Genomic DNA, 17558 nt, shown 5'->3' on the forward strand with positions numbered 1-17558 from the left:
TAGACCCGAAACATGAATGAACGGGGGCGGAGCAATATCGAGCGTGTGTGTGCAAACAATTTAGGCCCTTAAGGTGTCAAGGCGTTCGAGTCCCCGATAGTACCTACTGAAGTATAGATGACCCACGCTGAACTGTCCCACCAAACTCAATGACAGGGGGGCGCTACCATCGTTCAACTATATGGTTTCCAACATGGTAAAAATCGGAACCAGCGATCCGGTATTGACTGTGGCGCCCCACTGTCAATGTCATCGACAGGACAGTCCAGTATTTTGGAACTATAACACTACCCCCAAGCCAAATTGGGATTCTTTAAATAAAGTAGTAGAGTAGGCAGGTATTATAATGGTAACAATCAGACATCAGTTTCGGACAGTCGAAGGCGGCACTGCTGCACCGGGAATCGAACCCGGCAAACAATCGAATCCCTTGATGATTATTATGAAAAGAATAGTAGATAAATAAAAGAACCTAGATCGAGCAAAATGCGTAGACTCGATCGGAACTATTCAGTTCCGTTTTCTCGTTCATTTTACTGACCATTGTAAACAAATATTACCTAACACAAAGCTATATTCAATTAAATTTAGGCGTGCCAAACCCACTGATGCATGCATGATTGATTAACAAAAATAAACAAACTTTCAGACTTCTACATAATTAGATGTTACATTTGTTACGTAACATAACAAAGAGAGGAAATGACGCATCCACCAGTTCCACCACACGTCGTATTGGTAGGAAAATTGGTATGAAACATATTAATTATTTTAAACCTTTAGGTAGGTAATTAAGTGACTAGTGTACCTAAAGTTTCATAACTTTTACAGTATTTTATTTGAGACATCAATTAGGATTAAAAATAAAAACAAACATCGCACATGATTTTCATTTTGTATTTACATTTTTTTTACATACATTTAAACATTTTACAGACTACATGAGCTCTTTTTAATTCGAGCAACGAACATTACATAAACTAACACGTAAATCTAAATCGTAATAAAATCGACTGCGTGAGTCAATCTACTGGGCCCGCGTATGGCTGTGGCGGAGTCGGTCACGAGAATCAATAAAATTCTGGTGTCCATAAAACAAGAACAGTGGCAGTTTCCTTAGAAAATGATATTGGTACGAGCAACACTTAAGTCTTTAGGCCGCATCCAACTTTTATCATTTATTGTTCAAAGGACGTATTGGTCTTAATGCCCTTCTTAAGTTAAGGGTAGTTAAAAACACTAATACATTTATACATCATCAAATTGACTTTGCACTGACGACTATCTACCCTAACAAATTAGTAGTTCTATCTACATTTTACAAACACCATGTTGAGTTAGTTGGCAAGAGTCTGTCAGCCGCACTTTCAGTGGGGTTGCCTGTTAGTCCGGTAGGTACAGATTTCTAAAAAACCGGTCAAAAGCGAGTCGAAGTCTCGCGCAATGAGGGTTCCGTACCCTCACTTGTAATCCCTACAATTACATCTCTGTTCTCCCACTTTTCATCTTCTACATCACTTTCTCATTGCCTTAACTTTTTAAGACCATATTTTAACATCGAATATTACTAACAACTGTCAGATCTAAAAAAAACTTATTTTGCAGTTGAAAGATAAGTACCTTTAACTGTAGATATCCCATATTATTAACTGTAAATGCAAGTTTGTAATGGCACAAAAATTATACTACAACTACAAAATTAAATTAAATATTTGGGATTTTCCTATACTTGTGCTTATTTCAGTGATTCCAGGATAGCAGAAAGTACAGCTAGGTTTTGATATAGGAAGTTTCTAAAATATACTGCATAGACGGCCTTATTTTTCGATGGTGGAGTTAGAGAAGCTTGGTTTTTACAGCTCCAAGGGACAGTACATCTAAGTATTTAAATTTCATATCGATACCACTACGCGTTCCTGAGATGTTGACAGACGAACATGGAAGTGATACTTTAAGGATTCCTTCTGAGGTACGGAACCCCGAAAAGCAGAATGACTGATATCAGAAGATAAAAATTCGTCGAAAACTATCAACTTGCATATTATCAGTAATTTAAGTACAATACTATAGCGTTAAATGTGCCTATAAAAGACTAATTCGGCAGATCTTAACTTTATCTAAATCTTTTACAAAGAACACTAACCGGTGAATGATGCCAGTTGATTTTAGTGACTCGAATAAATGCTTTGGTACATGTTTCTGTCAGCGAAATTAATATTTGAAGAAGCTACGAGGATTAAGATGTTACATTCAATTAAACCTTCATAACTTTACCATGGTCTGAAAACATCAACATTGCGAAACATCAATTAATAACAAAAACAAACTATTTACACACTATTCATATAAATAATACATATTAAAATATCGACTATTTAATTTGAAGTAGGTATTAAATAATATTTAAAAACATTGATATCATTAGTTTTTAAACTAATTTATATTAGGTATTCGCAAAATGAGCATAGAATAAATGCAGATGTGGACATTAAATGTGTATGTAGTGGAAACGGTTAAAATTGAGATATTGAATTAAATGATATGTCAATTTGTAAAGTTCATGTGATATGTTGGATGCTGACGATAAGTGAATGTATAAAAAGTCGATATTTTAATGTGTGAGTAACATTAACAGCCGACGGGATCCGTCGGCGACTAGAACAACGTTTCTCGCGAATGAGAAGCACGATCTAACCGTAGCGGCAGCGGCGTGGGCGTCGGCCGGCTCGTCAGCTCCGTGCAGTCGCCGACCGTCGTCACGTCGCCGCCGCCGCTGTCGGTCGAGAACTGCTCCACCTCGTCATCGGTGGAGTCCACCTCGTCTTCGGCGAACACTGAGTCCGCGCCCACTGACGCTAGCTCACATTCTACTGCGTACGACGGACCAACACTGCCCACAGACGCTAGAGGGGCGAGTCTCTCACTGGGACATGGCGACAATCGGCGCTCGGGTAACGCACAGACCACTGAAGAGCCACGCCGCTCTAGATAGGAACTTCCGGAACTCGAGCACGTGGCGGAACTGAGACGACGGTCCCTCGTTCCGCCGGAAGCCCGCCTCTCTGCAAACCGTAGCGCGGAGCCTGGTAACGAATCACCGCGGAGAGTCGACAGGCGGCGCGGCGGTGCTAACAGGCTGCCGTAGCCTCCGCCGTAGGACGCGAAGCGGGCGGTCCGCGGCCAGGGCGGCTCCTCGGTGATGGACGGCCGCGATCGCATGCGCTCCGACAGGGCCTCTTCTAAAGCCGCCGTCAACTGCCGTTCTTCTTCGACGGCCTGTTCTTCAGCAACGACGGCCTCGGCCAGTTCTACTAACTTGGGATCGTTCAGGGCCTTGACGGATTTACTCCGGCTCTTGTAGACGATCAGAAATACCATTAAGGCGAAGAAGCCGCCGAGCGTGGCGGCTATACGAACGCCCGTCATGACGTCGTAAGTGGCATAGAATTCGATGCGCACTCGATCACGGTCCGCAGCCTGAGCATTTTCGGTAGCATTCTCGGGCGCACCCAACTCTCCGGGACCCCATCCATCACGGTGCTCCATAGTGCGGTCAAGTATTCATCGCCTGCGAACAATATATTGTTCATTGTAATCTATTTATGTGTTTATACCTGTCAGATATGAATTATTGAGAAATATTTTGATACAACTTTTGTAACATGTATTGTCTAAAACTAGAAAAAGATAAAATTAGTAGTCTTCATAAATGAAAAAGCGCAAAGATGTAAAGGAATAAATAGCTTCTATAGTTAAACTATGTATGTATAACCATTTACCAGCAAGGGAGGCAGTGGGACACCGAATAACAATGTTGTCGCAAAGCGATTTCCGTTCGCCAGTTGCAAACGCGCTCTCGACTCCCGGTCCCGACATATCTGGGACACGAGCATATCGTGTGATGCTGTTTCATTTTCAGACTTTATACCTTTTCATTTGGATTAAAGATACGATTAGCCAGGGCATGCAGCGAATTTCGATTTTATACAATATGTAACGGAAACACCGTCCGATCCATTAAGGTGTTAATAGGTATCGAGTTAAGATTCCATTTGTGTAATAATTTTCATAAAATATTATTAAAAAAATACCCCATGAAAAATAAATACAAAATTTACAAAAATAAAAAAGCTTACATGGCAACCCGAACGGCAGTGTATAGGGTACGCGGGAGGGGTAGAGATGCGCCGGCACGCGTAGCGACACAGTAGCGACGTCATAAGGTCATGACCCCCAGCGTCTTAAAGAAAGCCGCGCGGCGACAGAGTGTTAACGCTTTTTGAAAATTTCCCCGTTGTAGGGTAAATCATTGCTAAACTTATTGACTTTAAAAATCGATAAACAAGTTGTTTTTATTAATTACGTAATTTTGATACTAGTTTTGGTAATGTTGTTAAAGCTACTTTATGACCCTTTCGGATCAGACGGTGTTTTTGTTACATATTGTATTATTTCTCATGCGACAGAATTTTGAATAATGAGGCTTGTGCTATATAGTAATGTAAGCATGGCATGCAAAATACAAATAAGCATAGGCAACAAAGACGTAGGTGAAAAGTAATCAATTGTTGTAGTAATGCCATAAATTAGTGACTCTTATAGGATATTTTTTCAGCAGTTGAGTGACCCTACAGAAGATATTAATTATGGCTTCATAACATTTTTACATAATTGTAGAAATTAATGAATCTGAACTATCCAAAATGACAAAGTATAAATAAATAAATCAATAGAATACCCTTAAAAAACTGTTGTCTTGTTTTTGATTTTCTTTAAACTGTTGTATGTGATCGTGTGCGACTAACAAACTAATTCTGTAATGTAGTTAAAGGCGCATACGTACGTAAATATATTCGTTAAAGACCTAGATGATTGAAAATGTTTTTGAAGCGCTTTAAATATTATTGACGAATCACGAAAGATTTCTATCCATGCCACTGCCGCATATTCAGCATTCCTCATAAACGCTTCGAGAAAAAGCGATTAATAACGTATGAATCAAGCGGCTATTCTCAGTACGAAAATGAAATTATTGTCTTATTTTTGCTGGGTTACGAAAGGAAATATTACTTTTGCGCATAACTGGATAAGAGTAATAAATGAGTTTTTTTATACAGATTGGTAGGCAGTATTTAGTTCTGTGCTGATAAGAACATATACCTGCTGTTCATATTCATACTTCTCGACTTCCTAATTTTGTTTACAAGAAGAAATATTTCTCGCTTATCCTGTTAAACGAATTATGTAGGCAGCTATACCTTCAGCTTAAAGACTGACGAATTAGAGAAGTCTAGCTCGAAAGACTAGGCTAGCAACAGAAAGGACGACATTATTAAAACAACTAAGTAGCAAGGATTACGTATTATTATTTCAGCCAAAACTAGAAACAACTTTTAATTTAACTTCTTAATGAGTTTTACTAATTAAAAGAAACTGAAGAAAAGGATTACTTCTCATTGAGTCATTGACACAGGACATTGTGTTTTTACAAACATTACAAAAGGAAAGTGCGTGCAATGGTGCAATAAATACAGATACTAAGTTTTCGGGATCTGGAACGGACGAACGCTAGTTCGCGGCCGATTTTAATTTGGTCTGATTTATGTTCGCTGTATGAAAAACCGTGTTTTCTGAATCTACTTGATTACCGATCCAATTCTAATAGGAACCTTGACTGTTCCTATTGACTAATTGAATATACCAAAAGACCTAGCTACTATTGCTGTCTAGGTTTGGGTACTAAGAAAGCTAATAAAACTTCAGATTGACAAACTTTACATAGAGTACATAAGCTACTGAACTATCAAATCAAAAGCACATCCAAAACCGTTTAAATATTTACCTACTTTAGTTATAGTGTTAAACAGAAGCCTCAAGGGCTGCTCCAGATAATAGCTATTTCCAGAGTCAGATCGAGAACTCTACAGTATCCATATTTTGCATGAATAATGTATCAGATGAATATCAAAAAGTATGTGTATATTATTTTTTTTTTTTTTTTTTTATCCACAACGAGGAAGCTCTTGGCCTGTATCTCACCTGATGGTAAGTGACGATCAGGCCGAAGGTGGAAGCGAGCTTCACCCGGAATCCTCCACCACGGAGGAACTGGCTATCTTACCTCTAACTGCCGGAACACAACAATGCTGTTAACATTCTTGTTATGGCGACAGACTTAGGTAAGATGGTGGTAGCTAGCCAGGCGGACTTAGAACAAGCCCTACCACCAACCAAACCGAACAGAAAAATCTGCCCCCACTGGGAATCGAACCCGGGACCTCTGCGTCTGAAGCAGGTGGTCTTACCACTAGACCACAGAGGCGGTTAAATTATGTATATTATCTGAGTGCTCAGTGGCAGAGGCGGGGCAAGACCTAAATTTGATGTGGGCAAGACAGATTTCGCGAGGCCTTGTTCTGTGGCGTGGCGACCTGAAGACGGATTTTATGAAATAACTAGCTGATAAAAAGTATCCTATGTCCTTCTCCTGGCTCTAAACTACCTCCCAGACAATTTTCAGCTAAATCGGTTCAGCCGTTCTTGAGTTATAAGTGGAGTAACTAACACGACTTTCTTTTATATATATAGAAGATAAAAAAAAGGGTCAAAGGTCTATACATTGACAGTTTCTGATTTCTTGATTCAGTGATTATTTTTAAAGGAATATTGCGCCAAAGAATAATGTTCGTCACTTAAAACCGTGTTGTTGCTTAATTTTGTGTCTGATTATGGCTGAATTTGTTTGAAAAAAAAAAAAATATTTTTATTTTTAACTACATTGTTTAGCTATCAAGAATTTATGTTTAATAGTCAATGTTCGTATTGTGATATTGTCATCTCCACCTTGTATACATTTTTTCAAAATTTTTGATGCGCGAGGCCCCTTGTACCGCGAGGCCGTAGGCGGTGGCCCACGTCGCCTACGCCTTACGCCGCCTCTGCTCAGTGGCCATATCCTCGTTCGCAGCTTGAAATTTTGCAGTTGATCGAATTGCACCCAACAAACAATGAGACTAAATATAGCTACGCACAGGTATGAGCTCTGTTCGTGACGGTCGCTGCTCTCGCAAAGGGAAAACAATATTTTAAAACCATTATACGCTTATTATCAGCTTACCGTAGGATAGTTATTTATCGAAGAGTAGCTGTATTAATGAAGTTTTCGACAACAAAGAAACTTTGGACTATTAAACCACACTCATACCCCAGACAAAGCAGATTTTATCTTGTATTCAACGCCACACCGACTGTGTATAAAATATTTTCATTTTATGATGATAATAATAAAGTGAGCAAGTCAGCAGTTACTTTGAGATTGCATAAAATCCAGTGGGTTTTCATAGGGAGATCGATACTCGGTATAGATACCACTAATTCGTTATAACAAACAGAGTGCATTTACTCTACATTTGGTAGAAAGAAATCGACTTAGTTTTAGCGGCAGTTATACGCTGTAAGCCTGTGTTTTAGAAAAACATATTACCTACTTATCAATAAAAGATTTCAAAACTTTTAGAACAAATCCGTCAACAAATGTTAAATGCGTTCGCATGGAAAATATTGACGTCGAGGAATGCGAATAGAACAAATGTAACGCAATTTATCATTTCCTGTAAACTGGGCGTACCTATATTACACACCACTACTTTTGCTAGTACTAAAAGGCGACGACATATTCACCCCAAGAAAAGAACGCCCATAAATTATACTTCTCCAGACCTTATATTCCGTGAGGAGAATGCATGTGAGCTCAGTCAGTTGTTATCAAAATAAATAAAAACTCAGCACAAATGCATGCACAAATATTTTTTTGAAATACACTCAACATCAAATAAATCGCACCTTCCGCGACGCGAACTTTAAAGATTTTCTTCTGACACAATCATGGTGCCCCAACAATATTAGTGTTATTTAAATAAAGTTAAGGAAAAACACATTTAATTTTTTTATAAACAATTAACAGGTACCATAAAATATGAGACTTGAAAAAAGGCCTCACTTGGGGCTCACCTCTGGGACCAAGTAGACCAATTTTTGTGGTTATAAAACCAAACAATAATCTTACTTGTCCTTTTTAACAGATGGATAGCAATTTATCCCAATTTAAGTTTTATAGCCATAAAAGTTGGAAAAATCGTAATTACCTATTTTTTGAAGAAGTGACTCTGGATACTTCTAAAGACACATTTTTTGGGTAAAAACCTTTCCTTTAATGAAATGAAGCTTAGAACTAGGCTTTCAAATGGTGCCAATGTTGGTGGGAAGTGGGGATGCGTACGTTCGATGTGCTTGTCGCGGGTGGTGCGATTTATTTGATGTCGAGTGTAGTTAAATAAATAAAAACCCAATAGTAGAATAAAATAGTAGATAGATATAGGATAAATAAAACAATATTTACCCAATCCATGCCATAGAAAGAAAGTCTCCTTAAATAAGAATATCAGGGTATAAAGAAGAAAAATAAACATAGTTAAAGCTTTCACTCTACTGTGCTGAAATTACAAAATTTGTAATTATGTAATTACAAAAATAATTGAAAAGTAAAAAAAACCTGAGAATAGTAGGCATTCATATTAACTATAGAAAAAACTTTTGAGGCAAAGTAACTTTAAGTACTGACATGAATTTTCAGTAGGTAAGTACATATGTAATTTGATTAAAAAATATTGTTTGTTATGTTGTTCATAGGTTTAGCCAATCAGTGGATGCTGCAGATTTTAGTTAGGTATCTCTAAGTTGCAAAAATATAGGCTAATTATTGGGCCAAGATTCATAAATGTAAATATAATTAATATGTATTATGATTATATGCTAACAAGACCTGTTAAACTAACTATATGAATGTAGGTAAAGAATCATTTTCATTGAGTTTAGGGAAATGTGGTTCATAATTTTAATTAAAAAAATCAGTCCTTTCTACTCTTGTCACCCTAATATTTATAAGGTCTTCTTTGTTAGAAAATAATATTGTTTTGTTGGTAGTAGTGTGTAGTTCTTTAATGTTGGTAACTAAGTTTCAATTAGTAAACTGTTCCACAGATGTTGACCGCTAAATGTGAGACACAAAAATTGACATCCCATTATCCTGATTTGCAATGTCTAAATTTTATCAACTGACATTATTAAGAAGTGTACATTTCATCCAATGTGTTAGTTATCTTAGATAACATCAACAATTTTGAAAACAAATTCAGTTGATTCCATTTCCCAGCACTAACACTAATATTGTATGCCTCACTTTAAGCAAAGCCAGGTTCTGATTAAGCTGAGGTTTATTGTAAGCACTGCTCGTTTAAAATTATTGTGTCTTTAAGTGGGTGTGTTTTATTAAATAAATAAAATAAAGACAACAATCACATATAGAGACAAACAGGTGCAGACACTACAGTAACTAATATGTATAATATTTTTATTGTGAATTTCAGATTCTGTGCAGGGTTTGAAATTTGAGTAAATAATAGGCTACTTTGATTAAGGTCTAATTATTAGATGTCAAATAAGCAATTTAGTAGAATTAGATGTTTTTAGAAGCATGCAAATAAAAAATTATCACTAAATAAACAATAAATAGACAAAAATAGTAATCGTTACCAATAGAAGAGCATGATTCGTAGCCCGCAGAAATCGACGAATGGCTTGAGTGGCGACGATTTATTATGTACATGTCCTTGGTAAAATACAGTGAAAATGCAGACACCCTTTCATGAAAAACATCCAGGCTCTACATCGTGCACCAATTTTAGAAGATTCCTAGTTTCCAATTAAACGCACCAATGAACAACTATTACTCATTAGAAAACACGTTGCTATTATTTTTAAATTATTTGTAAGCTAGTATAGCCATATCGAAGCTCACTAACACTCATCATAGTTAATTTTGTGCATAAAAATTTAATTACAAATAAAAAAGCTCATTTCTCCCCACCTAAAATCTATTCCACCAAAATGACACTAATGACAGAAAAAAATCCAAAATCTGAAAAATTCATGTTTTCCAGATTGGTCGCGTTCATCTGCACAAATAACGAGTCAAATATTTACAGTTTAATCAAAAGTCGAAATAAAAGTCCTAGCTATAATTTTGCTACAATTTTATGTGCACTTAATTAATTAGTAAGCTTAATACTTACGTTTGAAGCCTTAATTATTATTGTGGCCTTAATGATAAAATTTCCCTATTGTTCGAATACTACTCGATTATCATTTTAATTTCGCTAGTGCAATTGAACAATGAACATCTCTATACCAAGAGATCAAACGTCAAGTCAATGTCAAAATCACATGTCAAACAAAATCACCTGGCAGAAGGCGGCACCAATCTTTCCGGTTGAAAAATAGTGTTTAATTAGATCAAAAGTGCTTTTTAGAATTAAAAAAATATGCCTAACGATGAATGGGAGACTTTTGTCAAAGATCCACGCACTAAATGTAAATATGGTGAGAATTGCTATCAAAAGAACCCAGAACACCATAAATCTTATAAACACCCACCAAAAACTCAAAAAGCTGCGAAAAATACACGTGAAAAAAATAGATTTAGCCCTTTCACAAGGAAGCCTAAGGCTGCAGAAAATGAAAATGATCAGACTAATGAAAATGACCAGTTGGAAACAGACAAAAAAGGTGAAGAAACATCAGAGGTTATACACGACAACAAACAGAAACAAGTCCCTTCAAGTTCCGTTGTGTTGAATAATCCACCTGATGTCGAGGATTTGCCTGTTAAACTACCAGACAGCATAAAGTTTTATGATACAAGTGCAGATCCTAAACTATTGAAAGACTTATTTCTGGTAGACATGCCCCAAGACTTTTTTAAATTTTTTGAATGTCTAAATAAAGACAATTCAATTGAAAAGATGTTAGCAAGTGTTGGTTTGCAGCTAATTGGGCCATTTGATTTGTTATTGGGGAAGTTGCCCATGGTGGACGATAATAATTTATATCTAGTACATTGGCGATTTTTCTTTGATCCACCGGAATTCCAAGTGAGTACTTTATTTGTCAATCAAATCCTTTTTATTTGCATCAATATGCAACTACAATAGTTGTTATGTTGTTTACTTACCTAATTGATTGATTTTATTGATTGCTTACCTATACTTTTTCTTCTCAGGCAATTTTAAAGAGGAAAGGAGCCAGCCAGTTCCATATTGGCTACTACAGAGATAGCCCAGAGGAAAAGCCTGTGTTTCTTGCAAGCAATGATAGTGAGAAAGATTGTCGTATTTTACCTGTAGCTGAAAACATCTTTGGTGCTGTCTAGCAAGTATCTCTTTCAGTTAGTCCAATTTATTAAGATATTGATATTTAATTTCCAATATTGTTTAAATTTAAGGTATTTGATTTTCAGCTTATATTTGCAAAATGAAAAAAAGAAGTCGCCTTTTACAGCTATGGCCTGTCAAAAGCTGATAGATCTACTGAAAAAAACAGCTGATGAAGAAAAGTTTTCATTAGAAGCCTATACAATGAAGAAAAGGCAGGGCAAGCTCATAGCGAGAACCTTGCATGGGGCTGGTATAATTGTACCATACAATAAGAAAACGCAATTGGGATATAGAAATTTAGCTGAGACAGATGGTAACACTTTTGACAATAACTTATAATTTTTTTGCCTATTTTGATAATACAACATCAATATGTTATTTGTTTTAGAAAACTTGAAGAAAATCTTCACAAGTATCAAGGAAGCTACCAGTCATGATGAGAAACAGAAAGCACTGTCAGACTTACAGCCAATGATAACTTATGCTGATATAGCTGTAGATGAGTGTGATTTTGGCACTGGTTTAGAAGCTGGGATAGACTTATTCTGCTCAGGGCTGAAGGAACTACAATCAAGAGCTTTGAGTTCTCTGACTTCAGTGTACAATCTGTTAAACAGGGAAGCATTTAGCAAAATAATACAGGTGTGTTTTCATATTATTGAAGTATTAATGAACAGGCATTGTCAGTCCACATTAGAGGAGAACTGAATTTTCTACTGTGTTGTACTGTAGTAGCAATATCTCCAATATGAACAGGCATTGTCAGTACACATTATAAAAGAACTGAATTTTCTGTCTTGTACTGTAGTAGCAATATCCCCAATATGAACATGCATTGTCAGTACACATTATAAAAGAACTGAATTTTCTGTCTTGAACTGTAGTAGCAATATCCCCATTATTGGGACATAATTGTGCAAGTCTTTAGCATATTTTTGTATTTGCCAGTTTCCATTTGTTTATGCAATGAGGAGTATCTATTGAGAACCAAAACCAACAATATTTTTTTGTTTCAGGCACATCTAAAATATAGGCGCAAGGGGTCCAATTTATCAATACTAGATTTTAAGTAAGTAGTTTTTAATAGTTTTTATCAGTATTGTATTGAACTTATTTTTTTATCCAATAAATTATTTGGTTTGCTAACCCTTGTTTGAAATGAAAACCCTCGATTTCTTTACACGTTCTGTTTATTAAAATCATGAATGTGATACAATTGTGATGCGTTATTTGGGTTTATCAGCGCTGCTTAGATGCAGGAACAGTGAAATTGGGCAGTGGTCGCTGCCGTACACGCCGTCCCTAATTACACTGTCGCACAGCGACGGCAATAGTCTCTCTGATACAATGAAGTAGTCCAAACGCCTGGAACAAAAAACAATCTGGTTTCATTCAAAGTTCAAAAGGCATAAGTATTTTTAAGTGACAGTCAGACTACTGAAATGAGGTAGGCCTACATAACTTACTGTAATTGTTTGTAAATTGAGGTCTATCCCACTTTGATCACCCATGGATAAGAAGTCCTCCTATCCATGATCAAAGGACACCACAGTGTCGCCTGGAGTCCACTTTGAACACCTGGGTGATCAAAGTGGAATAGATCATTTAGAATTATTATGGAACAATATTAGAAACCCTTTACAAGTCCAAATGGACTTCAGCAACATTATTCCATCACACAATAGCTGAACATTAAAACGGGAATCAAACCCGCGAGTAGAACATCCATAGACTTCGTATGGCAGTAGATTGTCTTAAAATACTCACCATCCAACATTTTTGGATCGGCTGTTCATCATGTAAGTCCAAAACGTGTACGCGCCGGTTTTGTCCGGATTCAGGTGGCGGTAAGTGTCCACGAATCCATCCCCGAGGAGCTCGCTCATCCCGGAGCGCTCTTCATCGGTAAACCCGGCATTCTTCCTGTTCGTCTTGGGGTTAGCTAAATCTGTAAATTAAGAAGACAAATAACATATTTGCTGTCGCCAATTTGACGAAATTAATGGTCTTAAGAGGAAGATTGTTGCTAAGAAAAGCTAATAGTCAAAGCACACTTTCAACCCGGTGTGTGTGATCAACGCCTTTCGCCGCGAGCCGCGAGGCGAAGCGTTTACAATTTTACATTACGGCGTGGATAAGTATGCGTTGCAGTACGAGTTTCATAGAAAGCATATTGACCGCCTCGAGTTGATACGGTCTTCGGTTACGATCCGTTTCCGGGTTGATAAGTGTGCTTTCATCCTACCGGGACTGGAACAGGCGAAAGCTCTAGCGCTCAAGGCGATTCAACATGCCTCTGCGTCATTGATAGAGATTTCGACATACCAACCACAAGGTAGCATGATTTTAACAAAAATGCAATCGGTTTAACTAAGTTTTAGTCAAGGCCACAGAATGATGCAATATAATAAACGTAATTCACGCCCTTCATCATAAGTCTGCAGGCGGGTACATAAAGGACAAAAAACGAGTTAGTGAATTATTGTAAACAGTAATTTACGCACTCATGTTATCAAAACGATAAAAATATTGCACAAATAACAGTATGAGTCATCAAAACTATTCTCGATGGCCTTTGATCTCTGTAGTATGTTGTAAGTAGGATAACAAGTGAGAGTTATGCTAATTTCATGCATTGCCAATAGTTTTGAAAGTATACATTACCTATCTCATTATGCGCCACATTCATGTCGCCACATATTATCACAGGCTTTTTCTTATCCAATTCCTTAACATACTTTCGGAACTCTTCATTCCATTGCAGTCTTTTGGGTAGAGTGACTAGTTTTCTTCCAGCATTGGGGACATATGTAGTGATCAGGTAAAAGTGTTCATACTCTGCAGTTATAACACGTCCCTCGCTGTCGAGCTCCTCATTCTGAAGGCCGTATTGGACATTCATGGCCAACTTGGCGGTGTATATGCCTACACCTGCGTACCCATCTTTGTCGCTGCACAGCCAATACGCGTGATAGCCCGGCACACTCGCAACTTCTTCCGGAAGTTTGTCCTGAGCGCACTTAACTTCTTGCAAGCAGAGAATATCAGGTTTCTCGTATTTTATGTAATCCAAACCACCTTTATTCATCCACGCTCTGATGCCGTCCACGTTCCAGCTAGATATTTTGAAGTTCCACTCTTTTCCTTGTGTGTTTTGTGAAGAATTGGAAAAGTCTAATTCTTCATAATCTGTTGCAGCTTTGTTTTTTAATGGAGCCTTCTTTTTGTCTGCAGCAGGTGCTGAAAGGTAAAACAGTCTGAATCGTTAACAGTAATGTGTCGATTCTATTGTTATGTATCTGACTGTAATCATAGGCCTCAGATAAGTAGAGAAGAGTAAAAAAACTGGTTTCTTCATGACGCGCTAGGTAGGTGCGTCATAGGCCATAAATCGGTTGTGACTTTGTAGAGATAAAAAAACCCACTGAGAAACAGGACAAAATGGAAGTACTTTTATTGAAATACCTCAAATACCCCAAATGTATGAAAATACTCAAGACTATGCTGCTACTTAGTGGAAATACAGCTGAATTGACAAATTGCCGTACTTATTGCATACTGCATCTTTAGATGGCACAAAATTAAATTATCTCGTAAGGACTATCTTTGTGAAGAACAAGGTGAGTACATCATCGTTGTTATTGCAGAATTTCCAACTCCCAACTATTTAAGGGTTAACTTACAGTAGGTATAAAGTTCCAGCTCCACCCCTCCTTAGCTCAGTACAAAACAGGTGAGTGACTATGATATTATGTTAATTGTGTAGTGAATTTCTGTATGTCTAATATCAAGAGATAAGAGCAAAAATAAATTTGAAATTTACAAGATCTAAAGACATGCATAGTCCATCTAAAGTCCTAAGCCCTATTATAGTAATTCTTGTCTATACTACCAATGAACTATGAGCTCTATTCATGCATTATATTGATTAGTCATCTACAACTTATGCAGGGTAAATTTAAGGAGTCCTACTTTATTTATTTAGCAAGCAAATATTTGTATCTCAAGAAATGTATAAAAATTTGGATGAAGGAGTAACAACAACCTAACAACCAAGCTGCAAACCACCAAAAAAAAAATTTTTTAAGTAAAGATGAGGAGAAATAAATAAAAGCTTTATAAATAAATAAGAAAAAAACCATTTATTAATTAAATTATTAATACGAGACAAGTAATCTTAGGAATACGAAACAATATTGTCAATCTAACCATAATTCAAGTAATAACAATTATTTACCCTTTTCTTCGGCTTGCTTGCGGCGCCTTTTGGTCGGCTGCTCCCCGGTGTCCTGGGGTTCCTCGTCAGCCTCCGCGGAAGGCTCGGCCACTTTCTTCTGACCTCTTTTACCTTTGGCAGGTTTTTCTTCGACATCATCGGTGGCTTCCTCTTCTTTTACATCACCTATCAGAAAAAACAATACTGTTTATTATCTACAAATGTACATTAAAACAATTAAGTATTCAAAAGAATATACAATAAGATGTTACAATGACTTTATGCTTTATCTATCTCAAGCTTTATTGTTGATTCTTAAAATACATTTTTTAGTTTAGTAAATTCTAAATGCAAGTGGATGATTAAAACAATACACACCCTTAGCTTTTTCATCTTTCTTGGCTCCTTTCCTTTTCTTAGCCGGTGGCTCTTCCTTATCTTCATCTTTCTCAACAGATTCTTCTTTGGCTTGTGCTTTCTTTCCCTGATTTTTCCGACCTTTGCTCTCTTTCTTTTTAGGTTCTTCAGGTTGTTCATCTTCTACTTCCATGTTTTCAGCTTCAACTTCCTCTTTTTCACTCTCTGGAGTTTTCTCCTTAACAGCCTTTGGTTGTGCCTTCTTTCTGCCTTTGGCTGGGGCGGGCTCAGGTTTAGGCTCTTCTTCATTATCTTCAGACTTTTCTTGAGATTCAGGTTCGCTCTTGGCTGGAGCCTTACGCCCTCTACCTTTGCCTGCTGATTTTGGCTTTTCATCTACAACTTCCTGATCAGCTTCAGTTTCAGCTGGTTTAGCATTTTTTCTACCTCTTCCTGTTTGCTTAGGTTTGACTTCAGCTGCAGACTCTTTTTTGGCAGGCTTCTTTCGCCCTTTCGCATTACCGTTCTGGACTTCCATCGCATCACCATTCGCTTCTGAACTGTCACCGTTTTCTAAATTTTGTTCACTGGGGGTAGACTCTTCATCAGCTGAATTATCATCATTAGGTTTGTCGTCGTTTGTTTCCTCTGCCACCTTCTTTCTACCCTTTTTGGCTGGTGGGGCTGAATCCTCACTTTTGTCATTGTCTTGTCCATTTGCAACCTTCTTTCCACGCTTTGATTTTTTGTCTGTTGCTGCGGCCACCTCCTCACTCACTTCAGAGTCTAGCACTTCAGGCTCAGGGTCTTCAATTACTTTAGCTTTCCCGCGCCCTTTTTTTGGTGCTTCACTGTCTGCTACTTTGACATCCACAGCTTTCTGTAAAGATGTTACACATTCAGTAAATACGAAATACGCATTTAATTTGATGAAATATAAGAAACGGCAAGGTTATTGACTTATAAAACAACTCGTTATCTGCTCGTTTTTAGTCATCTAAAGAGAAGTGGAGATCTTTTAGTAATTCAAAGAAATACACTCAAATTTCACGGGCTATCTAACTAGGTAATGGATAATATTATTGTTAATAATATAACACGTAACTAAGTACATACTAAAACACAAAACATACACAACTGAAGACGCTTTTTAAAGATTTTGGAGGGAATCGACCATGTGTTTACAACCTGCGTATGTAGACGAAAAGGCCAAATCGTAAAAAAGGAAAGATTAATCCTTTATGATTCATGAATATTTCATATTTCCTTTAGAAATAATGGCGTACTAAAATAGCATTCAAGAGATACTTGCGATAACAAAGCAAACCAGTTTGGTGTTCAAATTTAAAGGGTTGTTACAGTTTAGAAAATTAAATTACGGTACCTTTGCCTTAGCAGTTCTTGGCGCCATTGTAACTTTTGTTTATTATGAAGAAATTACAGATTTTTCTTTAATTTTAACAAGAAAATGTGATCAATTTATAATATCGCGTCTTGAGGAAGGTGGCGAGCGAAAAGTTTCCGGCGAAATGACAGAAAACGCCACTGCCGCCAATTTTTTGTGTCAAAAACTAACTTTTTTAATATACTTTAGGCAAAAGAATATGCCGGAAACAGATTAATGTTAATCCTACATGGAATTGATCGTGTATACAAGAGTTTACAATTTGTTGGCATGTTGGCGGCATTGTATTCTGAAAATGTCAACGTCAAGT

The 17558-nt window shown here is 37.1% G+C and overlaps 3 protein-coding genes across 4 annotated transcripts; 1 reads left to right on the top strand and 2 right to left on the bottom strand.

The window, feature by feature from the left end:
• Positions 1-883: 883 nt before the first annotated feature.
• On the bottom strand, positions 884-9939 carry LOC114354822 (uncharacterized). 2 transcript variants are annotated; one of them, XM_028307392.1, is made up of 2 exons: positions 9592-9939; positions 884-3568 (listed from the first exon to the last, which is right to left on the bottom strand). In XM_028307392.1, exon 2 carries the CDS (start codon positions 3544-3546, stop codon positions 2656-2658), a length of 891 nt encoding a protein of 296 aa, XP_028163193.1. In that variant the 5' UTR covers positions 3547-3568; positions 9592-9939; the 3' UTR covers positions 884-2655. The 2 variants fall into 2 exon arrangements, with proteins under 2 accessions (XP_028163193.1, XP_028163194.1); XM_028307393.1 differs by lacking the exon at positions 9592-9939 and adding an exon at positions 3780-4151.
• A 328-nt stretch (positions 9940-10267) lies between these two features.
• Positions 10268-12416, top strand: Hpf1 (Histone PARylation factor 1). Its single transcript, XM_028307385.1, has 5 exons — positions 10268-10988; positions 11117-11265; positions 11354-11583; positions 11659-11912; positions 12287-12416. Exons 1-5 carry the CDS (start codon positions 10380-10382, stop codon positions 12341-12343), a joined length of 1299 nt encoding a protein of 432 aa, XP_028163186.1. The 5' UTR covers positions 10268-10379; the 3' UTR covers positions 12344-12416.
• Positions 12417-12442: 26 nt separating this feature from the next.
• LOC114354812 (Recombination repair protein 1) lies at positions 12443-17396 on the bottom strand. Its single transcript, XM_028307380.1, has 6 exons — positions 17228-17396; positions 15865-16723; positions 15508-15672; positions 13935-14510; positions 13038-13218; positions 12443-12635 (listed from the first exon to the last, which is right to left on the bottom strand). Exons 1-6 carry the CDS (start codon positions 17252-17254, stop codon positions 12497-12499), a joined length of 1947 nt encoding a protein of 648 aa, XP_028163181.1. The 5' UTR covers positions 17255-17396; the 3' UTR covers positions 12443-12496.
• Positions 17397-17558: the final 162 nt, after the last annotated feature.

The sequence above is a fragment of the Ostrinia furnacalis genome, unplaced genomic scaffold (assembly GCF_004193835.3).
Source record: "Ostrinia furnacalis isolate ACB-3 unplaced genomic scaffold, ASM419383v2 OfSCF2163, whole genome shotgun sequence".
Taxonomy (NCBI): Eukaryota; Metazoa; Arthropoda; class Insecta; order Lepidoptera; family Crambidae; genus Ostrinia; species Ostrinia furnacalis.